The 23,003-nt window shown below is 41.9% G+C and overlaps 1 protein-coding gene across 1 annotated transcript in view; it reads right to left on the reverse strand.

Annotated features, from left to right (window-relative positions):
* Positions 1-23,003, reverse strand: part of LOC138764078 (collagen alpha-1(XXIV) chain) — a 410,285-nt gene that overhangs the window by 161,527 nt on the left and 225,755 nt on the right. Inside the window, exons 24-27 of the mRNA XM_069939403.1 lie at positions 22,361-22,405; positions 19,242-19,295; positions 5,277-5,330; positions 885-938 (exon numbers count right to left, since the gene is read on the reverse strand). Of these exons, the coding sequence (XP_069795504.1) occupies positions 885-938; positions 5,277-5,330; positions 19,242-19,295; positions 22,361-22,405 (207 nt within the window). The remainder of the gene's footprint in view (positions 1-884; positions 939-5,276; positions 5,331-19,241; positions 19,296-22,360; positions 22,406-23,003) is intronic.

The following is a 23,003-nucleotide window of genomic DNA, read 5'->3' on the forward strand; positions in this document are numbered from 1 at the left end:
GATACAGGAGGATCAGAGCCAGCCCCACCAGGCTGAGGAACAGCTTCTTCCCACGGGCAGTGAGAACGCTGAACACCCAGAGGAACTGCTCCCACTCACCCTCCGAGACTCTACTATATAACAAACTATATTTAAATATGAATACTGGTCCTGTGTGTGTATTGTATGTCTGTGTGTTTGTTATGTCTGGTTGTGTGTCTGCATGTTTTGCACCGAGGACCGGAGAATGCTGTTTCATTGGGTTGTACTTGTACAATCGGATGACAATTTTAAATTGACTTGAGGTGCCTGACTAGCGAGCTCACAAAGCAAACTCTCTTTGGACATGTGACAAGAAACTTAAACTTGAGAGTAAAATGGGGTGTTACAGCAAACACACAGCAGGTTGCTCAACTTGACCTGCCCCGGGAAATCACCCAGCGGGGGAGAGGGGTTAAGGTCAATCAGGCGTCTTGTGAGAGTAGAAGATTGCAGTGTACGGCATTCAATGCCACGGGCCAGAGGGGTCTTCAGAAGCTTATTGAAGATCAAAGGGGTTCCCTGCAAGAGAGGGCCCAGCTGCAGGTCATTACATGCAACATTGGACTTCTGACTGAACTGCCCAACACTCCAAATGGCTCCAGGAAATCCACGTTCCCGGGATCGGGAATAGTGCAGGCACCTCACTTCAGAAATCCTGCTGCATTGCCATCAGACTGGGCAAGAACATCCATAATGGTTGGTCTGTGGGGAACTGGTACAGAAGAGAAGGTATCAGTGCAGATGAACTGAAGGGCCTTTATCGTTGTAGGATGAGTCCATGGTTCTATGAGACCTGCAGTGGATCAGACTGGAGTAACAGCAGGGCCCAGAAATGTTGTGAACATGTAAGATGGTCTACTCACCGGTTGCCCTTCTGGCCCCATTGATCCAGGTGTTCCAGGAGGTCCCATGTAACCCTGCCAGAACACAGAAGACAGGAAGAGCGGGTGAAGAGATGGCAGCCGTCCATGGCACTCTCCACCCCAGACAAAGTGCTTGCAGCACCTTTCGGAGGCCACCAGAGCCTGGACAGATGTACAATGGGTTTGAAAACTTGGATCCTGCGCCAACAAGCCCTCCCCTGGCTCACGAATGTCCTTCGAGGATGGATCTGCTGTCCCAACCTGGACTGGCCTCGTGTGACTCTGAATGATTGTTACCCACCTGCTCAGTTCAGGGGCAGTTAGCAATGGGCACCACCCATTCACGAGAGCTCAAAGACTTCAGGTTAGTATTGGCCACTTTGAGGGATGGACAAGACAAAGGCAGATGGAAGTGAATCCTGATCAGTGCAAGGTGATGTACTTGGGGAAGACCAATAAGGATACATCCCAGGAAAAGCAGGGAGTTTTGGGGCCAGAGGGTCCAGATGCATGGATAGGAAGGCCCCAGAAGAATAGGGACCAAACTGGCATGGGCAGGTTGGTCCAAAGGGCTTGTTCAACATAGAACACTACAGCATAGAGCAAGCCCTTCAGCCATGATGTTGAGCCCACTCCACTCTTATCATACCTTTCTCTACCTCACACCCACTGTTCAAAAACGGACGGGGGTGTAGGTTAATCAGCTGTAAATTAGGTGGCACAGACACATGGGCTGAAAGGCGTTATCGTGCTTTGTGTCTAAATTTAAAAATGAAAAACCCTGTGCCCATCTGAGACTTTTGAATGTCTCTGTTGCACCAGTCTCCACCACCAGCCACAGCAATGCATTCCAGGCACCCATCACTCGCTGAGAGAAAATAATTACATTTGACTCTCACCTAAACGTTCTGCTACTAACCTTCAACAGGTGCCCTCTGGTATTTGCTATTGGCGCCCCAAGAAAATAGTGCTGGCTGTTCACTGCTTGTACATCTGGGAAAGATGGATTACTGGGGATTTAAAGAGGAGGGGTGTGAAGACTGGATCACTGGGGGTTAAAAGAGGAGGAGTGTGGAGACTGGATCACTGGGGATTTAAAGAGGAGGGGTGTGGAGACTGGATCACTGGGGATTTAAAGAGGAGGGGTGTGGAGACTGGATCACTGGGGATTTAAAGAGGAGGGGAGTGGAGACTGGATCACTGGGGATTTAAAGAGGAGGGGTGTGGAGACTAGATCACTGGGGATTTAAAGAGGAGGGGTGTGGAGACTGGATCACTGGGGATTTAAAGAGGAGGGGTGTTGAGACTGGATAACTGGGGATTTAAAGAGGAGGGGTGTGGAGACTAGATCACTGGGGATTTAAAGAGGAGGGGTGTAGAGACTGGATCACTGGGGATTTAAAGAGGAGGGGTGTTGAGACTGGATAACTGGGGATTTAAAGAGGAGGGGTGTGGAGACTGGATAACTGGGGATTTAAAGATAAGGGGTGTTGAGACTGGATCACTGGGGATTTTTTTTTATTTTTTTTTTTAATTTTTTTATTTTTCACACCATAAATCACATTAGCCATGATATACACTATTTCTTTTTCACACATATACAGTGACTTTTTCTCCCCCCCCCCCTCCTCCCAAGCCACCCCCCCACCCCCCCCTCTCATCCATTTTAGGTATACAATCTAGGTTGCATTAAGCCAGTCAGACAATGTTGTCATTCAACAAAATTACACCAGAAATTCTACTGAGTCCATTCTTTTCTTTCCTTCTCCTTCCATCAACTTAGGTAATGTTTGTCCCCGGTAGGTTTTCGCTATTGTATTTAATGTAAGGCTCCTATACTTGTTCGAATATTTCAATATTATTTCTTAACCTATATGTTATTTTTTCTAATGGAATACATTTATTCATTTAAATTTAATAGTTTCTTCCTTTTTAATTTGGTTATGTATTCCATTAATATTTAAAGACATATAGTTCAGCGTAGCCCTTTTATATTTTGTTTATCTTCTCTTTCCGTTTTTCCATCATTACCTTTCCTCCTTTTCCATTTCTGTTTTCTTATTTTCAACTCTTTATAAGACAACATTTCTACAACATCCAACATTTTCCTTATTCTCCTATTTCTATCTTATTTATCCCCAATCTCCCCTTCACCTCCTGAGTTGTCCTTTATCCCTTGTCGGACAACCACATCTCCCCTCTCCATTTGGATTTGCGAATCCACTCGCAAGCGTCAACTGATTTTGCAGTGACCGCTATTTCCCCCCACCCCGCCTCCCCCAGAAAAGATTTCACTTTTCATATGTCACAAAGGTCACTCTTTTAATTCCCTCCTTATTCTCTCTATTCCATTACCTTCCCTTATTAATTCTTGTCTATACTATCTATATTTTCCTCTAAGTACAGATACATTCATGTATGCTCATTGTCTCTATTCACTCTTATACCTCTTTACCCGCATACCTATCAATCGTGATCATTTTTACTCTCATTACCCGTCTTCATCCCTCAGTCTATTTTTGTCTTTACCCACATACATATCAATCGTGATCATTTTAACTCTCATTACCCGTCTTCCTCCCTCAGTCTATTTTTGTAATTGTTCTGCAAATTTTCGTGCTTCTTCTGGATCCGAGAATAGTCTGTTTTGTTGTCCTGGAATAAATATTTTCAATACCGCTGGATGCTTTAGTATAAATTTATACCCTTTCTTCCATAAAATCGCCTTTGCTGTATTGAACTCTTTTCTCTTCTTTAGGAGTTCAAAACTTATATCTGGATAAATGAAGATTTTTTGCCCTTTATACTCCAGTGGTTTGTTGCCCTCTCTTACTTTTTCCATTGTCTTCTCCAGTACCTTTTCTCTTGTAGTATATCTTAGGAATTTTACTACAATAGATCTTGGTTTTTGTTGTGGTTGTGGTTTAGAGGCCAATACTCTATGTGCCCTTTCTATTTCCATTTCTTGCTGTAGTTCTGGACATCCTAGGGTCTTAGGGATCCACTCTTTTATAAACTCCCTCATATTCTTGCCTTCTTCATCTTCCTTAAGGCCCACTATCTTTATGTTATTTCTTCTGTTATGGTTTTCCATTGTATCTATTTTTTGAGCTAGTAGTTCTTGTGTCTCTTTAGTTTTTTTATTAGATTTCTCCAATTTCTTTTTTAAGTCTTCTACCTCCATTTCTGCTGCTACTGCCCGCTCTTCCATCTTGTCCATTTTCTTTCCCATTTCTGTTAAGGTCATCTCCATTTTATTTATTTTCTCTTCTGTGTTGTTTATTCTTTTTCTTAAATCCTTAAATTCCTGTGTTTGCCATTCTTTAAATGACTCCATGTATCCTTTAATAAGAGCAAGTATATCCTTTACCTTGCCTTTCTTTTCTTCTTCTATTTCCCTGTACTCTTCCTCTTCCTCTTCTTCTTCCTCTGGGTTGACCATCTGTTGTTTCTTTGTTGCCCTTTCCTCCTCTTCTTTCTTGTTTCTATTGTCTTCTGTGGTCTCTTCTTGCTGCAGGTGTTCTGCAGCTGTCGTTGCCGGCTGTGGAGATCGACTCCCCAGCTGGTCCCCCCTCCCGTCGGTGTGTTTTTTTTCATTCGCATCGCGCATGCGCGAAGTATCGCGCATGCGCGGTTGCGCACTTTTACTCGGCTCTGCGAGCCATTTTTGTAGTCCATTATTTACCGACCTGAGGGAGCGTGTTTCTCTCTCCGCAGCGGGCCTCTTCGGACAGGTAAGGCCTTCACCTTTTTCCTCCTTTGTCTTCTCTTCCTCTCTTCTTACCGTTGCTTTCGATTTTTCTTTTTTTGTCGCCATCTTCTTTCCACCTTTATACTCACTTTTCTGTAACTTTTATTTCTGTGCCTTTGTGTTTTCCTTTGTTTTTCCCGACTTTTCTGGAGAGGGCTGGAGTTCACCGTCCGGCCACTACTCCATCACGTGACTCCCTCGATCACTGGGGATTTAAAGATAAGGGGTGTGGAGACTGGATCACTGGGGATTTAAAGAGGAGGGGAGTGGAGACTGGATCTCTGGGGATTTAAAGAGGAGGGGTGTGGAGACTGGAGCACTGGGGGTTTAAAGAGGAGGGGAGTGGAGACTGGATCACTGGGGGTTTAAAGAGGAGGGGTGTGGAGACAGAATCACTGGGGATTTAAAGAGGAGGGGTGTGGAGTCTGGATCACTGGGGATTTAAAGAGGAGGGGAGTGGAGACTGGATCACTGGGGGATTTAAAGAGGTGGGGAGTGGAGACTGGATCACTGGGGGATTTAAAGAGGAGGGGTGAGTCATTAATGTCATTGGCCCCATGGTCTCTTGACATGAATGGATGAGATGAACCATTTTTCCAAACCTGTGCATTTTGGAGTGGGATATGTCTGACGCAGCTTACCATGGCTCCCTTCTCGCCAGCTGGGCCCAGAGGTCCAGGATCTCCACGATCACCCTGTGATGGACAGAGGAGGCACATTAAACACTGGCCTGTGTCTGGAGAGTGAGACATCTCTCAACCTCTCCCCAATCATCAAACGTCTCTCAAACACTCCCCGTCAATCCGCCCAATCGCCAAATATCTTTCAAACTCTCCCCATTAATTTTCCAAATTGTCAAATGTCTCTCAAACTCTCCCCGTCAATCTTTCCAATCGTCAAATGCCTTTCAAACTCTTCCCGTCAATCTGCCCAACAGCAAAATGTCTCAAACTCTCCCTGATAAACATCTATCAATCTTTCCCCAGTAAAATATCCAAAATATCTTATGACACCACATTAAAAAGATTTCACTGCTGGAGTATCTCAGTACTGACAGTGCCAGCGACCCTGGTTTTGTCCCAACCTCCAGTCCTGTCTGTATGGAGTTTACATGTTCTTCATTTGACCCAGATACTCTGGTTTATTCCCACATCCCAAGACAACCCGATCTGTCTGGAAAGAGTTTGTACTGTAACAGAGTTCTGTATTGTGTATTGGCCTATGTGTTGTGTGTTATATGTTAAAAAGTGACAGTTTGCCTTAGAGAGCCAAGGTGAAGGTGCACGGCTGAGAGACTGGGAGACAGACTGAGCATGTGCAGAAAATGATCTAGAAATTTCTGGACTTGGACAATAAACTACCACTGGGGGGTGTTGTGGAGTGGAAGGAGGCCCAGAGCATGAGGCATGGTCTGCAGAACAGTTTAGAATGTTGGGCATTTTAAAAGGGACGAACATTCCGAAGGCAGCCAGAAGGATCCAGACCAAGCCAGTTGTTCCTCTCTCTGCAAGCAACACAAGAAGACAACTTTGAATTTTGTGCTCTCTCTCTCTCTCTCTCTCGCAAAGATCTTTTGGCTTGCAGGGCGTGGCAAGATGACGTAGAAGGAAGATGTGTGTTCCACCTCTCCCCAGCTGGATCATTAAATGCCTGGCTTTTTAATAGTATAAAAGTGATTTAAAATAAGATTTACGGTTATTTAAATAACTCTGCTTTATGATGGCATCTAATGTGAAAAAGCTTTAAACTCAGGTTCAGAAAAAACTACCATATAAAAGTGCCGAAGAATCGAGGCCTACATGAATAGCTGAATCCACGGAGTCATTGTTGGGAGTCTCCAAGCCTCAGAGGATTCCAGCCTGTTCAAATTTGACTCCAGCGCCAATCCTGCATATGCAAGATGGCGCCGGCACATAGGTGAGTTTGGCCGTTGCCGTCCTGCATCCACGTGAAGCCGTGCGCGCGAGAGACACGGCCGTTAAGGGGACCCGTGAGCCCACGACCTCGCTGGCGGCCCAGTGGCGCACAGGGTAGCTTTGGAAGACACTACACTGTGTGTCCGACGGCCTTGCCTGGCCTGCGTGTGGCATCGTGGGCCCGGGAGCTGTTGGAAAAAATCAGCGCCGTGGGGAACCCGAGAGCCAGCGTCCCGAAGAGGTCGGGGTGCCGGCGTCAGATGTCCAGACCCGTAGCCGTTCAGTCAAAGGACCTCTGATGACTGAGGAAGAAAAGGAACTTACCTTATTGGAATACGTCCAGGAGGAGGAGCTTGCTGTTAAAGAGGGTGAATCTCAAAAAGTGGAAGTGGAATCTGGACTGGATTCAGTGTTCATTGTTTTGGAGGTCAAATACAGCAAATGCATTATATGTCAAAACAAAAAATGACTCAAGGATTTATGGAGATGAAAATAAAAATGAACAATTTGTGTGATGAAATGTCATCTGTGAAACAGGAAATGACTGTAGTTAAAAGTGCTATTAATAAATGTATAAAATCAGTAGACACTGTGGAAGATAATTTTAAGAAAATGGAAACAGCTTTTTCTGAGTGTCAAACTCAGCTAGAACGTAATAGAGAAAAAATGGAAAAAGTGGAGAATGGGGGATTCAGAACAGAGATTTAATGAAGAAGATTGATTTGTTGGAAAATCAAAATCGGAGGAATAATGTGAAAATAGTTGGTCTTCCAGAGGATATGGAAGGTGCTGACCCTATAAAATTTTTTAAGCACTAGACCCCAGAAGTGCTGGGTAAAGAGTTTTTCCCTGAAGGTTTGGAACTAGATAGAGCTCATAGAGCTCTGAGAAGAAGACCACTTCCAGGACAAGCACCGAGAGCAGTCTTGTTTCGTTGTTTAAAATATCAAGATCGTGAAATGATTTTACGTATGGCAGTGTAGAATGCAAGACCGAATCGATCTCCATTAATGGTTCAACATAATAGGGTGTTTTTTTATGCTGATTTGAGTCAGGAGGTTATTAGAAGACGATGAGATTTAATATGGCTAAAGACATTTTGTGGTGAAAAGGTTACAAGTTTGCTTTTCGTTATCCTGCAATTTTGAAGGTTTTCTATGGAAATTTTCAATCTCAACTTTTTGAGAATGATTATGGTGCCTTGGTTTTTGCCAATTCTTTGCCGGAATTGTGAAGAAATGGATTTTCCCCTCCGTTATCTCCTTAGAGGAGAGTGAATGGAAATGGAAATGGGAATGGAAAGAATGGAAAGAAGAGATGACACAAAGTCTTCTTGATGTTGAAGATCCAGAGCAGTCGTTGGGCTTGGAATCATTGGGTTGAATATATGGATTATATTCGATTGTGTTTGATTATAATTAATATGTATCTGGCTGGGGGGGAGGGGGAGGGTGGAATGACACTGAAAATTTTGACAGTCATCTGCCACTAGTGGGTTTACCACACCCAGTTTTTTAGGGTATGACTACCTATGGGTGGTTTTTTTAAAAACTTTTATTTTTATTTTTTGAGGGAGTTTTTTTCTTTTTGGGAAGAATTGTAGAGGGGAGCATTATTTTATAGTGTGTAACTATATTAGTAGTTAAAAAGGATGACTCAATTGAATTTGCAACTTTTAATGTGCAGGGGTTAAATAATCCAATTAAGATAAAGAAAATATTGGCTTATATAAAAAAAAGAAAATTGATATTGCTTTTTTACAAGAGACACATTTGACTGAGAAAGAACATTTGAAATTGAAAAGGGATTGGGTGGCTCATGTTTTTTCTTCTTCATTTAATTCTAAGGCAAGAGGAGTAGCGATTTTCATTCATAAAAATTTACCCTTTGAATTGAAATCTTCAGAGGGGTACGCTGGCAGAGTATTTAGAGTGAACTGTAAAATTTTTGCTGAATTGTGGACTTTATTGAATCTTTATGCCCCTAATATAGATGATGAGTGTTTATTTCAGAAGCTTTTTTATTGTTAACTCAAGCTAATGAAAATGCTTTAGTTGGTGGTGATTTTAACTGTGTTCTCTACACAACAAATAAAAGATAAAGTTGTGGAGAAAAGAAAGAAAATGGCACCCAAGAAGGAAAAAGTAAAAATGGGGGAAAAAAAAGAAGACACTGGAAGAGAAAGGGGAAGGCCTTACCTGCATGAAGAAACAGGGAGCCGTCATGGAGAAAAGAGCCCACTCCCCAAGGTTGTGACGACCCTGCAGAGTCGCGACTTCCCAACTAACACAGCGTGATCAGCTGAGAGATGCCTGACATCAGGGCTCTCAGCTGGAAGAAGAGGAAAGCGACAGGAAAGGGAGTGATAGGAAAGAAGAGCAGCAGCAAGAGGCCCAACAGATGAGTAGCCCAAAAGAAGAGGACCAACAGCAAGAAGCCATACAAGAAGACGCCCGACAAAGTGAGACAAGCAACTCATCAGGAAAGTCAGAATAGACACAGATACAAGGAAGAGAAGTAGAAGATACAAACACAAGTGCAGACACAGAAGAAGAAGAAGAAGAAGAAGACCAAGCTCTGCACAGAGGAATAGAAGGTAAAATAGATGGACAGTATATAAATTTTAAAAAATTTCAAGAACAAATGAGAGCATTAAAAGAATGGTTGGCATTAGAATTTAGTGAAATGGAAAGTACAGAAGAAAAAGTGAGTAGAATAGAGCTGGTCATGACAGAAATAGGGAAAAGAGTAGAAAATGTGGAGGAATGAAAAACGACTGCAGAAATGGAAGTGAACGACTTAAAGAAAATTGGAAGACAGTGATAAAAAAGTTAAAAAAACACAAGAGTTGTTAGCCAGAAGATGGATATAATGGAAAATTATAGTAGGCGAAACAACATTAAGATAGTGGGCCTAAAGGAAGATGAAGAAGGCAAAGATATGAAAGAATTTATAAAAGAATGGATCCCGAAGGTCCTGGGAACGACAGAAATGCAGGAAGGAATGGAAATAGAAAGGGCACACAGAACATTAGCCCCGAAACCACAGATACAACAAAAACCGAGATCCATTTTAGTAAAATTTCTGAGATATACGACAAGAGAAAATATACTGGAGGAAGCAAGGAATAAAATTAGAGAAGACAAAAAACCATTTGAATACAAGGGTCAAAAAATATTTTTTTACCCAGACATAAGTTTTGAACTCCTAAAGAAAAGGAAGGAGTTTAACGCAGCAAAATCAACCCTATGGAAAAAAGGCTATAAATTTATGTTAAGATATCCAGCAGTGCTTAAAATATTTATCCAGGGGGAGCAAAACAGACTGTTCTCGGATCTGGAGAAAGCACGAAAATTTGCAGAACGCCTGCAGGACAGGAGAGATGAAGAGATGTAACAGGAACGACGACAAACTACATATAAAGATGTGAAAATAATGTATAAGTAAGATATAAAGAAGGAAAAGAAAAGGGAAGAAAGGAAGTAAGGGGGGAAAAAAGAGGGTGAGCTTTATTATATGTGAAGATAAAAGTGTTTTCTGGGGGGTGTTGGGTGGGAGATAATAACAGTCACTGCGAAATCAGTTGACGCTTGCGAGTGGGTTCACAATCCAAATGGAGAGGGGAGTTGTGGTTGCCCGGCAAAGGACAAGGGGCAATTCAGAGAGGGGGGACACATTTGGGGTTAAGGGAATTTTAGATGTGGGAGTTGCTGAAGTATTTTATGTTTCAGAAGTATTGTCTTACATTGAGTTCAAAAAGGGAAAACTGAGAGATGAAAATGGGGAAAAGGGGGATGGTGGTGGTCAGGAAGAGGAAATGAGGTGTAAACAGGACACGAGATGGCCATGTTGAACTATATGACTATAAACATTAATGGAATACATAACCAAATTAAACGAAAAAGGCTATTAAATTTCCTGAAAAAAGAAAAAATAGACATAGCATTTGTGCAGGAAACGCATCTAACTGAAGTGGAACATAACAAATTAAAGAGAGACTGGGTAGGACATGTAATGGCAGCATCATATAATTCAAAAGCCAGAGGTGTAGTTATATTAATTAATAAAAATGTACCAATCAAAATAGAGGAGGAAATAATAGATCCAGCAGGGAGTTATGTAATGATAAAGTGTCAGATATATTCAGAATTCTGGAATTAGATCAATATACACCTAATGAAGAGGATCAAAAGTTTAAGATTGTAGATATACAAGGAAATATATTGATAGGAGGGAATTTTAACCAAAATTTGGATCCAATGTTGGATAAAACTGGACAAAAGACAAGTAAAAAGAATAAAGTGGCCAAATTTATGGTTAAATCAATGCAGGAAATGAAACTTATGGATATATGGAGGAGGCAGCTCCCAAGGGGGAAGGAATACTCATATTATTCGAGTAGACATAAAACATACTCAAGGATTGATATGTTTTTGTTGTCAGCCCATATTCAAGGGAGAGTTAAGAAAACTGAATATAAAGCTAGATTGCTATCTGATCATTCACCCATGCTATTAGCAATAAAGCTGGAGGACATCGCACCAAGAACATATAGATGGAGATTAAACTCCATGCTACTTAAAAGACAGGAATTTAGAGAATTTATTGATTGCCAAATTAAAATGTACTTTGAAATAAATACGGAATCAGTAAAAGACAAATTTATATTATGGGACGCAATGAAAGCCTTCATTAGAGGGCAGATAATAAGTTATGTGACTAAGATGAAAAAGGACTACAATCTGGAAATAGAGCAGTTGGAAAGGGAGATAGTAAGTACAGAAAAGGAACTAGTAAAAAGGGATGATATAACAAAAAGGAGAGAATTGGCAGACAAAAAAATAAAATATGAAAAATTACAAATGCATAAGGTAGAGAAGAATATAATGAAAATAAAGCAAAAGTATTACGAACTAGGAGAAAAAACACATAAAATATTAGCTTGGCAACTTAAAACAGAACAAGCTAAAAGAACTGTATTGGCATCAAGGAAAAAGGACAAACAAATTACATATAACCCAATGGAGATTAATGAGAACTTTAAGGAATTTTATGAACAATTACACCAAACTGAGAATGAGGGGAAAGATGATAAAGAAGAAGAGTTTTTAGCTAAAATTGAACTGCCGAAATTGCAAGAAGAGGAACAAAACAAACTGATAAAACCATTTGAAATAGAGGAAGTACAGGATATATTAAAAAAGCTGCTGAACAATAAACCACCTGGAGAAGACGGATTCCCAATAGAACTCTATAAAACGTTTAAAGAGTTATTAATTCCTCCTCTCCTGAAGTAATGAACCAGATAGAAGAAACACAAAACTTACCAGATTCATGTAAGACAGCAATAATTACAGTAATATGAAAGACGGGGAAGGATTCAATAACACCAGCATCATGTAGACCAATATCTCTACTTAATTCAAATTATAAGATAATAACAAAATTATTAGCAAACAGATTGGCCGACTGTGTTCCAAAAATAGTAAAACAAGATCAAACTGGATTTATAAAGAAAAGACGAACAGCGGATAATGTCCGCAAATTTATTAATTTAATTCATGCAGTTCAAGGAAATAAGAGCCAACAGTGGCTGTTGCTTTCGAGCTTATTTGAAGGGCAGATCATTAGTTATTCTACGAAAGTTTAAGAAACAATATATGGCAGAAAGTTTAGAGTTAGAAAATAAGATTGCTGAGTTAGAGAAGGACTTTCAGAAAGGGGTAACAGAAGGTAAAAATAAAGCTGCATTAGAGAGGTTGAAATTGCGTTATAATACTTTACAAACTTATCAGTTTGAGCAATTAATTAATCGATCTAAACAACGCTATTATGAGTTGGGGGAAAGAGCTCATAAGGTACTTCCTTGTCAATTGAAAGCTGAACAGGCATCTCGGACTATTAAAGCTGTTAAGAATAATTCAATAATAACATAAGCCTCAGGAAATTAATGATCAGTTTTATTCATTTTATCAAAATTATATACTTCTGAGGGGAAACAGGATAATGATTTTATTGATTCTTACTTATCTCAATTAAAGTTACCGGTATTAGATGGAATTGATGTTCAGGAATTGGAATCTCCATTTATGGATTTTGAAATTAAGGAAGCTATTCAGGAAATGCCAAACAGAAAATCCCCAGGGGATGATGGATTCCCTGTGGCATTTTATAAACTCTTTTATGATGATTTTTCTAATGAATTTGAAGAGGTGTTGAATCAATTTACTGAAGATCAGAAGTTACCAGAATCATGTTCTAGTGCTTTAATAACTGTCAATCCAAAAAAAGATAGAGATACATTAAAACTGTCTTTGTATAGACCTATTTCTTTATTAAATGTGGATTATAAAATTATAGCGAAAGTATTAGCTCATAGACTTGCTAAATATTTACCTAAATTGGTACATATTGATCAAACAGGTTTTATTAAGAATAGAAAGGCATCAGACAATATATTTCGATTAATTACTTTGGTCAATGCATATCGAAAGCAACCTAACCATCCCATGGTGATTGCATTAGATGCAGAAAAAGCTTTTGATAGGGTTGAGTGGGATTTTTTATTTAAGGTGTTAGAGAAATTTAAATTCGGCCCTTTTTTTATTGGATGGGTTAAGGCTTTATATACGAACCCAATTGTTAGGGTGGTGACAAATGGACAGATTTTTTTTTACCATTTAGACTGACTTGTTCAACTCGACAGGGGTGCCCATTGTTACCAGCCTTATTTGCTTTGGTTATTGAACTGTTAGCTCAGGCTATTAGACAAAATGAAGAAATTAGAGGGATGTGGGTTAAGAATGAAGAGTATAAAATTAACTTATTTGTGGATGACGTGTTGGTATACTTAACGGAACCGGAACGGTCATTGAAACAATTGCAAGAGTGTTTGTTGAAATTTGGAGAATTATCGGGATATAAAGTTAATTGAGATAAAAGAGAAATTTTACCAGTTGGAGTGGGAGATTATTCTGAATTTAAAACAATTATAAAATTGAGGTTGGCAAGTAAAATTAAATATTTAGATGTGTTTATGGCTACAAATTATCAATCATTATATCAATTAAATTATGTACCTATATTAAGATGGATTAAAGCAGATTTGATTAAGTGGAAAGTTCTTTCATTAACTTTGATTGGTCAGGTTAACTGTATTGAAATGAATATTTTTCCTCAAATTCAATATTTATTCCAGTCATTACCTTGTTTACTTTCTAAGGGTTTTTTTTCAAGATCTAAATAAAGCAGTGCGAGGGTTTTTATGGAAAGGTAAATTAGCTCGAATGGCGATGGATAGACTTACATGGAAGTATAGATTGGGCGGATTACAACTACCACATTTTCAAACTTATTATAAAGTGGCCCAGTTGAAGTTCATCAGCCTCCTAGCTGGGCTAAAGTGGAGATGGCGTGTATTCCTAGGGTTGAAATACATGAATTTATATTTTATTGGAATTCAAATTTTTTACAGCAATACGATGTGTCGATATTGAAGCATTTATTAAAGATTTGGTTAAAAAAAATAGGGTGTTAGGGTCAAAAGATAAATTATCTATTTTAACTCCATTGTATAATAATCAGCTTATTCCTTTTTCAATGTTTAACAATCATTTAAGGATTTGGGATTCTAAGGGTATAAAGACAATATGTTTTGTAGAGGGGCAATTTCTTTCTTTTAACCAATTGAGAGATTTGATATACCTGTAAATTCTTTGTTTGTGTATTATCAACTTAGGGCTTTGATAAAAGTTGCCCATTCAGAGCCAGCTCTTCAGCGCTTGACGTCCTGTTTTGCAGAAACTGCCAAAATGTTTGGCCTGGAAGTCAGCCTGAAGAAAACTGAGGTCCTCCATCAGCCAGCTCCCCACCATGACTACCAGCCCCCCCACATCTCCATCGGGCACACAAAACTCAAAACGGTCAACCAGTTTACCTATCTCGGCTGCACCATTTCATCAGATGCAAGGATCGACAACGAGATAGACAACAGACTCGCCAAGGCAAATAGCGCCTTTGGAAGACCACACAAAAGAGTCTGGAAAAACAACCAACTGTAAAACCTCACAAAGATTAGTGTATACAGAGCCGTTGTCATACCCACACTCCTGTTCGGCTCCGAATCATGGGTCCTCTACCGGCATCACCTACGGCTCCTAGAACGCTTCCACCAGCGTTGTCTCCGCTCCATCCTCAACATTCATTGGAACGCTTTCATCCCTAACGTTGAAGTACTCGAGATGGCAGAGGTCGACAGCACCGAGTCCACGCTGCTGAAGATCCAGCTGCGCTGGGTGGGTCACGTCTCCAGAATGGAGGACCTTCGCCTTCCCAAGATCGTGTTATATGGCGAGCTCTCCACTGGCCACCATGACAGAGGTGCACCAAAGAAAAGGTACAAGGACTGCCTAAAGAAATCTCTTGGTGCCTGCCACATTGACCACCGCCAGTGGGCTGATCTTGCCTCAAACCGTGCATCTTGGCGCCTCACAGTTCGGCGGGCATCAACCTCCTTTGAAGAAGACCGCAGAGCCCACCTCACTGACAAAAGGCAAAGGAGGAAAAACCCAACACCCAACCCCAACCCACCAATTTTTCCCTGCAACCGCTGCAACCGTGTCTGCCTGTCCCGCATCGGACTTGTCAGCCACAAACGAGCCTGCAGCTGACGTGGACATTTACCCCCTCCATAAATCTTCGTCCGCGAAGCCAAGCCAAAGAATTATGGTATAAAGATGATTTTACCTACTTTGACGAGATTTGAATCTTTGATTTCCTCTATACTGAAAAAGGATTATATTTCAGTTATGTATAATTTGTTACAAGATAGCATGGATAAACCAGATTGGGAGAAATCTAAACTTAAATGGGAGAGTGATTTAGTATTTATTTTTCCTGAAGAGGATTGGGCAAATATGTGTCAAGACAATGTAATTAAATTGACGAATGTACGATATGGAATGGTGAATTATAATTTTCTACATCAATTATATTTGACCCTGGAAACGTTTAAAAAATATGGGTTTAGTAATTCGAATTCTTGTTTTAGATGTGGTTCATGTATTGGAACTTTTTTACATGCTGTATGGAATTGTGTTAACGTTCAATCATTTTGGCAAAAAATTAAAGTCGTTTTGGAGAAATTATATAATTTTATATTACCGTTAGATCCAACAATTTTCTTGTTGGGAAATTTATATTTGTTTTGAGGAATGGGATTGGATAAAATTGAAATTGCTTTTGTACGTTTGGTATTATCAGTAGCGCGTAAATGTGTTGCTAGTACCTGGAAAGATGATACTGAGATTAATATAGCACTTTGGCATAATGAATTGAAAGTATGTGTTGTTATGGAAAAAATTACTTGTACTTTACATGATAATTATTCTTCTTTTGTTAGTAAGTGGTCTCCGTATTTGAAATATATGCATTTAGATATACTTTGAAACATTGTTAACATTTAAAAAAGATATATAGTAATTAATATAGTATATAATTAAAATTTTATTTTTTTGCTCCCCTTATTTTGTTGTATGCTATGTTTCTGTTATCTTTTAAATAAAGTTTGGAAAGAAATATCCTTTGGCTTCAGTTTACCAAACTGAATTTTGTTTATGCTCTTTGCTTCAGTTGAGATCGAAGTTTTGTGAGTCTTGTGTGTCTTGTGTTTGTTTTGTGTCTAAGTTTTTTTGTGGGCTGGTTGGAAATATAACTTAGACTTTGATTACATATGTTATATTTAGGCCGGGGAATTCATTAGTTTTACACTGTGAAAGAGATTTGCCTAGTAACCAGTGGGCAAAAAGGGGGATTTTGAATTCAAGTTTGAAGATGAATTTTTTGTTAATAAAGTAATTGTTCATCTTTACCCCTGTGTGATCTGCCTTCCTTGTGGTTGCTGGTTTGATCTTGTAACAGTATATTCTCCCCGTGTCTTTGTGGGTTTTCCCCGGGGCCTCCGGTTTCCTCCCACTGTTCAAAATGCACTGGAGGGTTGTAAGTCAATTGGGTGTAAATTGGGTGGCACAGACTCGTGGGCCGAAATGGCCTGTTACATTGTTGTATTTATGTCTAAGTCGTGCATTAGAGGAATTGTACAGCCCAGGAACAGGCCTTTCAGCCCACCATGACTGTACTGAGCATAACGACAATTTGAACTGGACATCAACCTGAAGACGATGAATTCCCTCCACCCCTTCCCTATCACATCGCCATCTAAATGCTTCCACCACCACCCTTCCATCTGACCAGCACTGACTACACAAGGCTGTATAAAGCAAGGTTGCCTCCTGAATCTCCTCCTTACTTTCCACCTATGCCCTCTCTTGCTATCATTCCCACCCTGGGTAATGTATTTTTATTTTATTTTAATTATACAACACGGTAGAAGGCCCTTCTGGCACATTAAACACAAACCGCCCAACACCCAATTAATCTCCCAACCCCATAGTTTTGCAGAGTTCTTGGAGATTCTGACAATCTGCCCAAATAATACTTCTCATGATCTTAGAAACCTCCACCAGGTCTCCCCACACTTATGATGGTTCAGAGAAAACAACAACGTTCTTCCAAGGTCCATCAGTCTCAGTAAATAGCTGTGTCTGTATCTCACCTGTCTAGCTCTGTAACAAGCTTTACCCCACTGGTCCATCTCAGTAACGAGCCGCGCCTTACCAGTCCATTTCAGTAACGAGCCATGTCTCACCAGTCCATCTTATAAACTAGTTGTGTCTGTGCCTCACCGGTCCATGTCAGTAACAAGCCGTGTCTCAACGGTCCATCTCATAAACTAGCTGTGTCTGTGCCTCACAGGTCCATGTCAGTAACGAGCTGCGTCTCCCCAGTCCATGTCAGTAACGAGCCTCGCCTCACCGGTCCATCTCAGTAATGAGCCGCATCTCACCGGTCCATCTCAGTAATGAGCCATCTCAACCTTCAAGTTTGCCTTCAGGGTATCCTGCATGAGGTCCCTTTTCATCTGGGAATTTTCAATTTTCTCCCTATTTACAAAATAATCTGCCTGTTTATTTTTTATACCAAACTGCATGACCGTCCACTTTCCGACATTATATTTAATTTGCCACTTCCCTGCACATTCTCCTCATCTGTCCAGGTCCTGCAGCCTCCGTGTTTCCTCAACACTTCATGCTCCTCCATCTCCCTTTATTTTGTCCACAGATTTGGCCACAAAGCCATTCATTCCACAATCCAAATCATTAATATACAACATAAAAAGAAGTGGGCCCAACCCTGACTCCTGTGTACACCACCAGCAACTGGCAGCCGATCAGAATATGATCCCTGTATTCCAACTCTGCTTCCTGTCCATCAGCCAATGCTCTACCCACGCTAGAATGCTTTCTGTTCCACATAAGTATGTCACCTTGTCAAAGGCCATCTGAAAATTCAAACACACGACATCCACTGCATCTCCCTTATCAATCTTCTTGTCCCCTCCTCAATGAACTCCAACAGGTTTGTCAGGCAGGATTTTCCCTTAAGGAAACCATTCAGGCTTTGGCCTACCCTCACTTGTGTCTCCAAGTGCTCAGTAACCTCATCCTTGACAATTGACTCCAACATCTTCCCCACCACTGACGTCAGGCTAACCGATCTATAATTTCCTTCCTGCCGCCTCTCTCCCTTCTTGTACAGTGGGGTGGCATTAGTGGCTTTCCAGTCCTCTGAGACCATTCCAGAATCTACTGATTCCTGAAAGACCATTACCAATGTCTCCACAATCTCTTCCATTCCTTCTTTCAGGACCTGAGGGTGCAATCCATCTGGTCCGCGAGACTTACCTGCTTTCAAGACGGACCTTCGAAAATGCATCACTTCACATTTATCCATACTGAATTCCATCTGCCACTTTTCCACCCAATTCTGCATCCTGTTTATAACCTATGACAACTTTCTACACTGTTCACAACTTCTCCAACTTTTGTGTCAACTGCAACTTACTGACCCAAATCTCCAGAATCAACCTGGTGAACCTCTTTTGCAACAATCTCAAAGGCAGAGTATCTTCTGTCCTGTAAGGCAACCAGAACTGCAGCAGTACTGCAGGGGCAACCTCACCTACCTGCTCTTCAGTGAAGGCCAAAGTCGCATTTGCCTTATTGATCAAACTAACTTATGCGATTGAATGAAGATAGATTCATAGAACACTACAGCACAGAACCAGGCCCCTTTGGCCCAACTAGTCTGGGCCAGACCATTTTTCTGCTAAGTCACACTGACCTGCACTCAGTCCATATCCCTTCATACCCCTCCTACCCATGGATCTGTCCAAATTCTTCTTAAATGTTACAATTGAGCCCACTTTCACCACCTCAGCTGGCAGCTATTTCCACATTCCCACCACTTCTCTCTGTGAAGAGGTTCCCACTAACATTCCCCCTAAGATGGATGTAAATATTCCATTGTGTGTTTGAGGAAATGTTCTGCACACCAAATATAGTGGTTCTGTGTGTGGAGGATCACAGTGGAAACCAACGTTTGGTTGTAGGGAGTTGTTTACAGGCAAAGTGATAGGGTGTCCTCCAGACACCAACAGCCAGTGAACTGCCCTAGTCTTGGAGGTAGAAACAATTTCAGGATCTTGGGACCACCTTACACCAACAACGGAATCCTCAAAGAACCGAATGCAATGAGATTAATCGACTTAAACAATAATATGAAGGGTTTTACCTTTTCACCGAGAATCCCACGGGGGCCCCTTGGTCCAGGCTGGCCAGCAGGACCCTGTGAACAGAGAGATATGTCAAATGTGGACCCATAGACAAGATCAAATGGGGAAAAGGCTGACTGACAGGGGGAGGCCATTCAGCCCCTGGTTCATTCTCATTGCGACTGTGCTGTCTCCTTTAACGGGTTTGGACCCTACTGCTTGCTGTGGAGGTGTAGACATCCCTGGGGAACAGCTGTGAATCACTGGGCAGTTCCATCCCCTCACCTGGGCAATCCTGGCATTAGTCCCCCAGAGATGGTCACTGCCCATCTCTCTGTAACTTCAACCCACTTGTTTACTTGCATTCCCATTTCTGAGGAATAGCCTTTGACCTGAGATGTTAACCCGCTTTCTCCCCAATTTCTCATAATACAGGAGGAGGATGTTCAACCCATTGACAATGCAGGGTCCCACATCCCTGTTACTGATCCTTTCTCCTACTATCGACAATTCTCTCCAGATTCTCCCCCTCACCCACACACTGGGCACAATTGACCCGCACATCTGTGGGAGGTGGAAGGAAACTGGGGCCCCTGGGGGAAACCCACATGGTCAGAGGGAGAACGTGTAAACTCTACACAGACAGCATCGGAGGTCGGGATTGAAACCAGAAAACCAAATCTGAAACTGGAAGGAGGGAACAGATTTAAATGGAGATGGAATGATTTTCTGACAAGGCAGGAGGAGGCCATTGTATCTACCTCAGTCCCTAGTTCCCATCCCACCCATTTGCTTTCACCCTAGGCCCAAAGTACGCAATCTCATTCCCCCACCCCCCCCCACCCAACCTATAGTTATTCCCAAACCAAAACACAGTCAGAATCACTCAGCAGATCAGGCGGCATCTGCAGACACACACGCGCACACACACATACACGTGCACACACACGCACGCACACAACATGCACACAGACACACACATACACACAACATGCACACACACACACACACACACACACAGACACAAATGCGCACACACACACACACAAATGCACATACACACACAAACACAAACACACACACAACGTAATAATGTAATAATCACAAATACTCAGAAAAATGCAGTTTAAAATAAATAAATTTATATAAATATTTTGGGGTGATTTACTCAGTTACAGGGAAGAAGCTATTCCCCAGCCTGACAGTCTGATTTTGACGCTCTTGTACCTCCTTCCTGATGGTCGTGGGTCAGAGATGCTGTGTGCTGGATGGAAATGGTGGATGAAAAGACTACCAGACCTGCCCCTGGTCTCACCACCCTCAGAGTTTCACGCTCCAACTCAACCAGGTTTACTACAGGAAATATTTCCCATCGAAACAATAAAACTTCACTCCTGCTATGCTGACCCTCACCCCCCACTCCAAATGCTCCTCATTTACATTTACAAAAAAATTTTACTGAAACTCTGAGCATGTCAGCCCCCTTCCCACAATGACATCAAATGAACGGCAGGTCTCTGTGCTGTTTAATAAGGAGAACGGAGAGCATGTCCACTCTTGTTGCTGCTGTACACCTGCACGAGGAAGCCAATACTAACCTATGATTCTGGCTTCTGCAGGCATCTCCCACCCAATCAAAACTATTTCCATGTCTTTTGACTACACCGCGGAGTAAATTAAGCAGTTATTAAGTTAATCCATCCTCTCTGTCCTTTCTTCCATCCAGTAATTACAAGCATTCATGGAATTCTCATTGTAAATGTCCCGTGGAATCTGCTCCACATCTGCCACTTGTTCTTCTATAGATTTCTTAAATCTTTCCCCTTTACACCAGTCTCCCCTCCCAAAATCTGCCTCCTCGGATGCACCCTCCCATCTCTGCGCCTCCTCCAGCGACACCACCTGTAGTTATACAGAGTGGAAACAGGGTCTTTGGCCCACCCAGTCTATACTGACCCTCACACCCCCACTCAAATTGATCCCATTTCATTCCCCCCACCTCTCCCCAGATGCCCTGGGGCGGCACTGTTAGTGAAGCAATGAGCAGAACAGCTTGACAGCACCAGGGATCAGATCCCTGTAAGGAGTTTGTATGCTCTCCCTGTGTCTGCTTGGATTTTCCCCAGGGACTTTAGTTTCTTCCTCCTTCAAAAATGTAACAGGGGTGTAGGATAATTGAGTGTAAATGGGCGACACAGACTCGTGAGTCGGAAGGGCTTATTACGGTGCTGTCTTGTCGACATTTACTGTTTTTAAAATTCTCCCCCTCGTCTACACACTGTGGGCAATTAACCCACCAACCTGTATGCCCGTGGGATGTGGGAGAAAATCAGAGCCTCATGTGTTCACAGGGAGAACATGCAAACTCCACCCAGACAGTTTCGGCACCACAGAAAAAGTCAGAGTAAAAACACAGTGAAGTGTGTAGGGCGTGATCTGTCCACCCGAACGGTCACACACTGGGTCACTAGGGGTGGATGATATCTGATGAACTGTTTCATAGTTCATTCCAAAATATGGAGTGTGTGTGTGTGTGTGTGTGTGTGTGTGTGTGTGTGTGTGTGTGTGTGTGTGTGTGTGTGTGTGTGTGTGTGTGTGCATGTGTGTGTGCGCGTGTGTGTGCGTGTGTGTGTGCGCGCGTGTGTGTGAGTGTGTGTGTGCACGTGTGTGTGGGTGCTCCGGTGTCCGTCATCTCATTGAATTGTGGAGCAGGCTCAACAGGCCGGATTGTCGACTCCTGTGGTTTTTACTGTTCTGCAATACATTTCTGTACGCAGGAATCACAGTCAGGAATAGGGTTGGTGATCTCACCACCCCTCCCTACCCTTTCCTTCTGGCCCTTTCTTTCTCTGAAGCTCAGATGATAGGTGTTGTCTCTCTGGTATGCAGCACTGCATCTCCACACCTCATCATGGTCTGAGTTAAATGAGATGGCGACCAATTTGAAACTTGAATCGGAAACATGGAAAGCATTTCCCTAGGAATTTGCTTGGACAACCTGCTGTCCATGTTTCTGTTTCTATCCACATACAGAGGCCTCAGTCTGCAATGTTCAAATCTGAGTTAAAAGTCTAAAGGCACTTGTCACACCAACACTTCAGATATAGAAACAAGGAATTTCGGAAAATTGCAAACCTACCATCACACCGATCTTCCCAATGTTTCCCAGATCACCTTGTTCTCCCTGTTGGACAGAACACAGACACAAAACATTCTCACCGTACTCATTGTCATGGGCAGAGCGAGGAGAGGCTGGGGATGTGATTTCCCGGGGTGGGGTGTCTCAGTTTCGAAGAGAGACTGGGGCACTTTACGATAGAGTGGAGGAGGCTGAGGGGGCGGACAACAGCGAGAAAGTAGGGGATCGAGGTGAGGAGCTTTAGCTGAGATCTGAGGAAGATTATTTTTCTCATTCGAAGGAGGGGCGGCACAGGGGTAGGGACCTGGAACACTGTCTGAGGGTCATGGAGGAGGAGACTCTCCCAACAATCAACAAGGACCTAGATAAACTCTGGAATTCCCAATGGAAAAGGTAAAGGACAAGGTGCTGGCAAATAGGGTGAGAATGAATGGGTATTTTTTTGTGGACAGTATTAACTCATTGGGCTGAATGGCCCATTTCCCTACTGTGTGCCTTGATAAATCAGATAGAAAATCATCTTAGTGACTTTGACAGAAATTCTTTCCAGTTCCATGTTATGAGTGCACTGACAGCAGGATATCTCATGAGATGATGAGCTATAGAACGGAACGGTCAACACAGGGAGATGTGGAGATGTTTC

The sequence above is a fragment of the Narcine bancroftii genome, chromosome 5 (assembly GCF_036971445.1).
Source record: "Narcine bancroftii isolate sNarBan1 chromosome 5, sNarBan1.hap1, whole genome shotgun sequence".
Lineage (NCBI taxonomy): Eukaryota > Metazoa > Chordata > Chondrichthyes > Torpediniformes > Narcinidae > Narcine > Narcine bancroftii.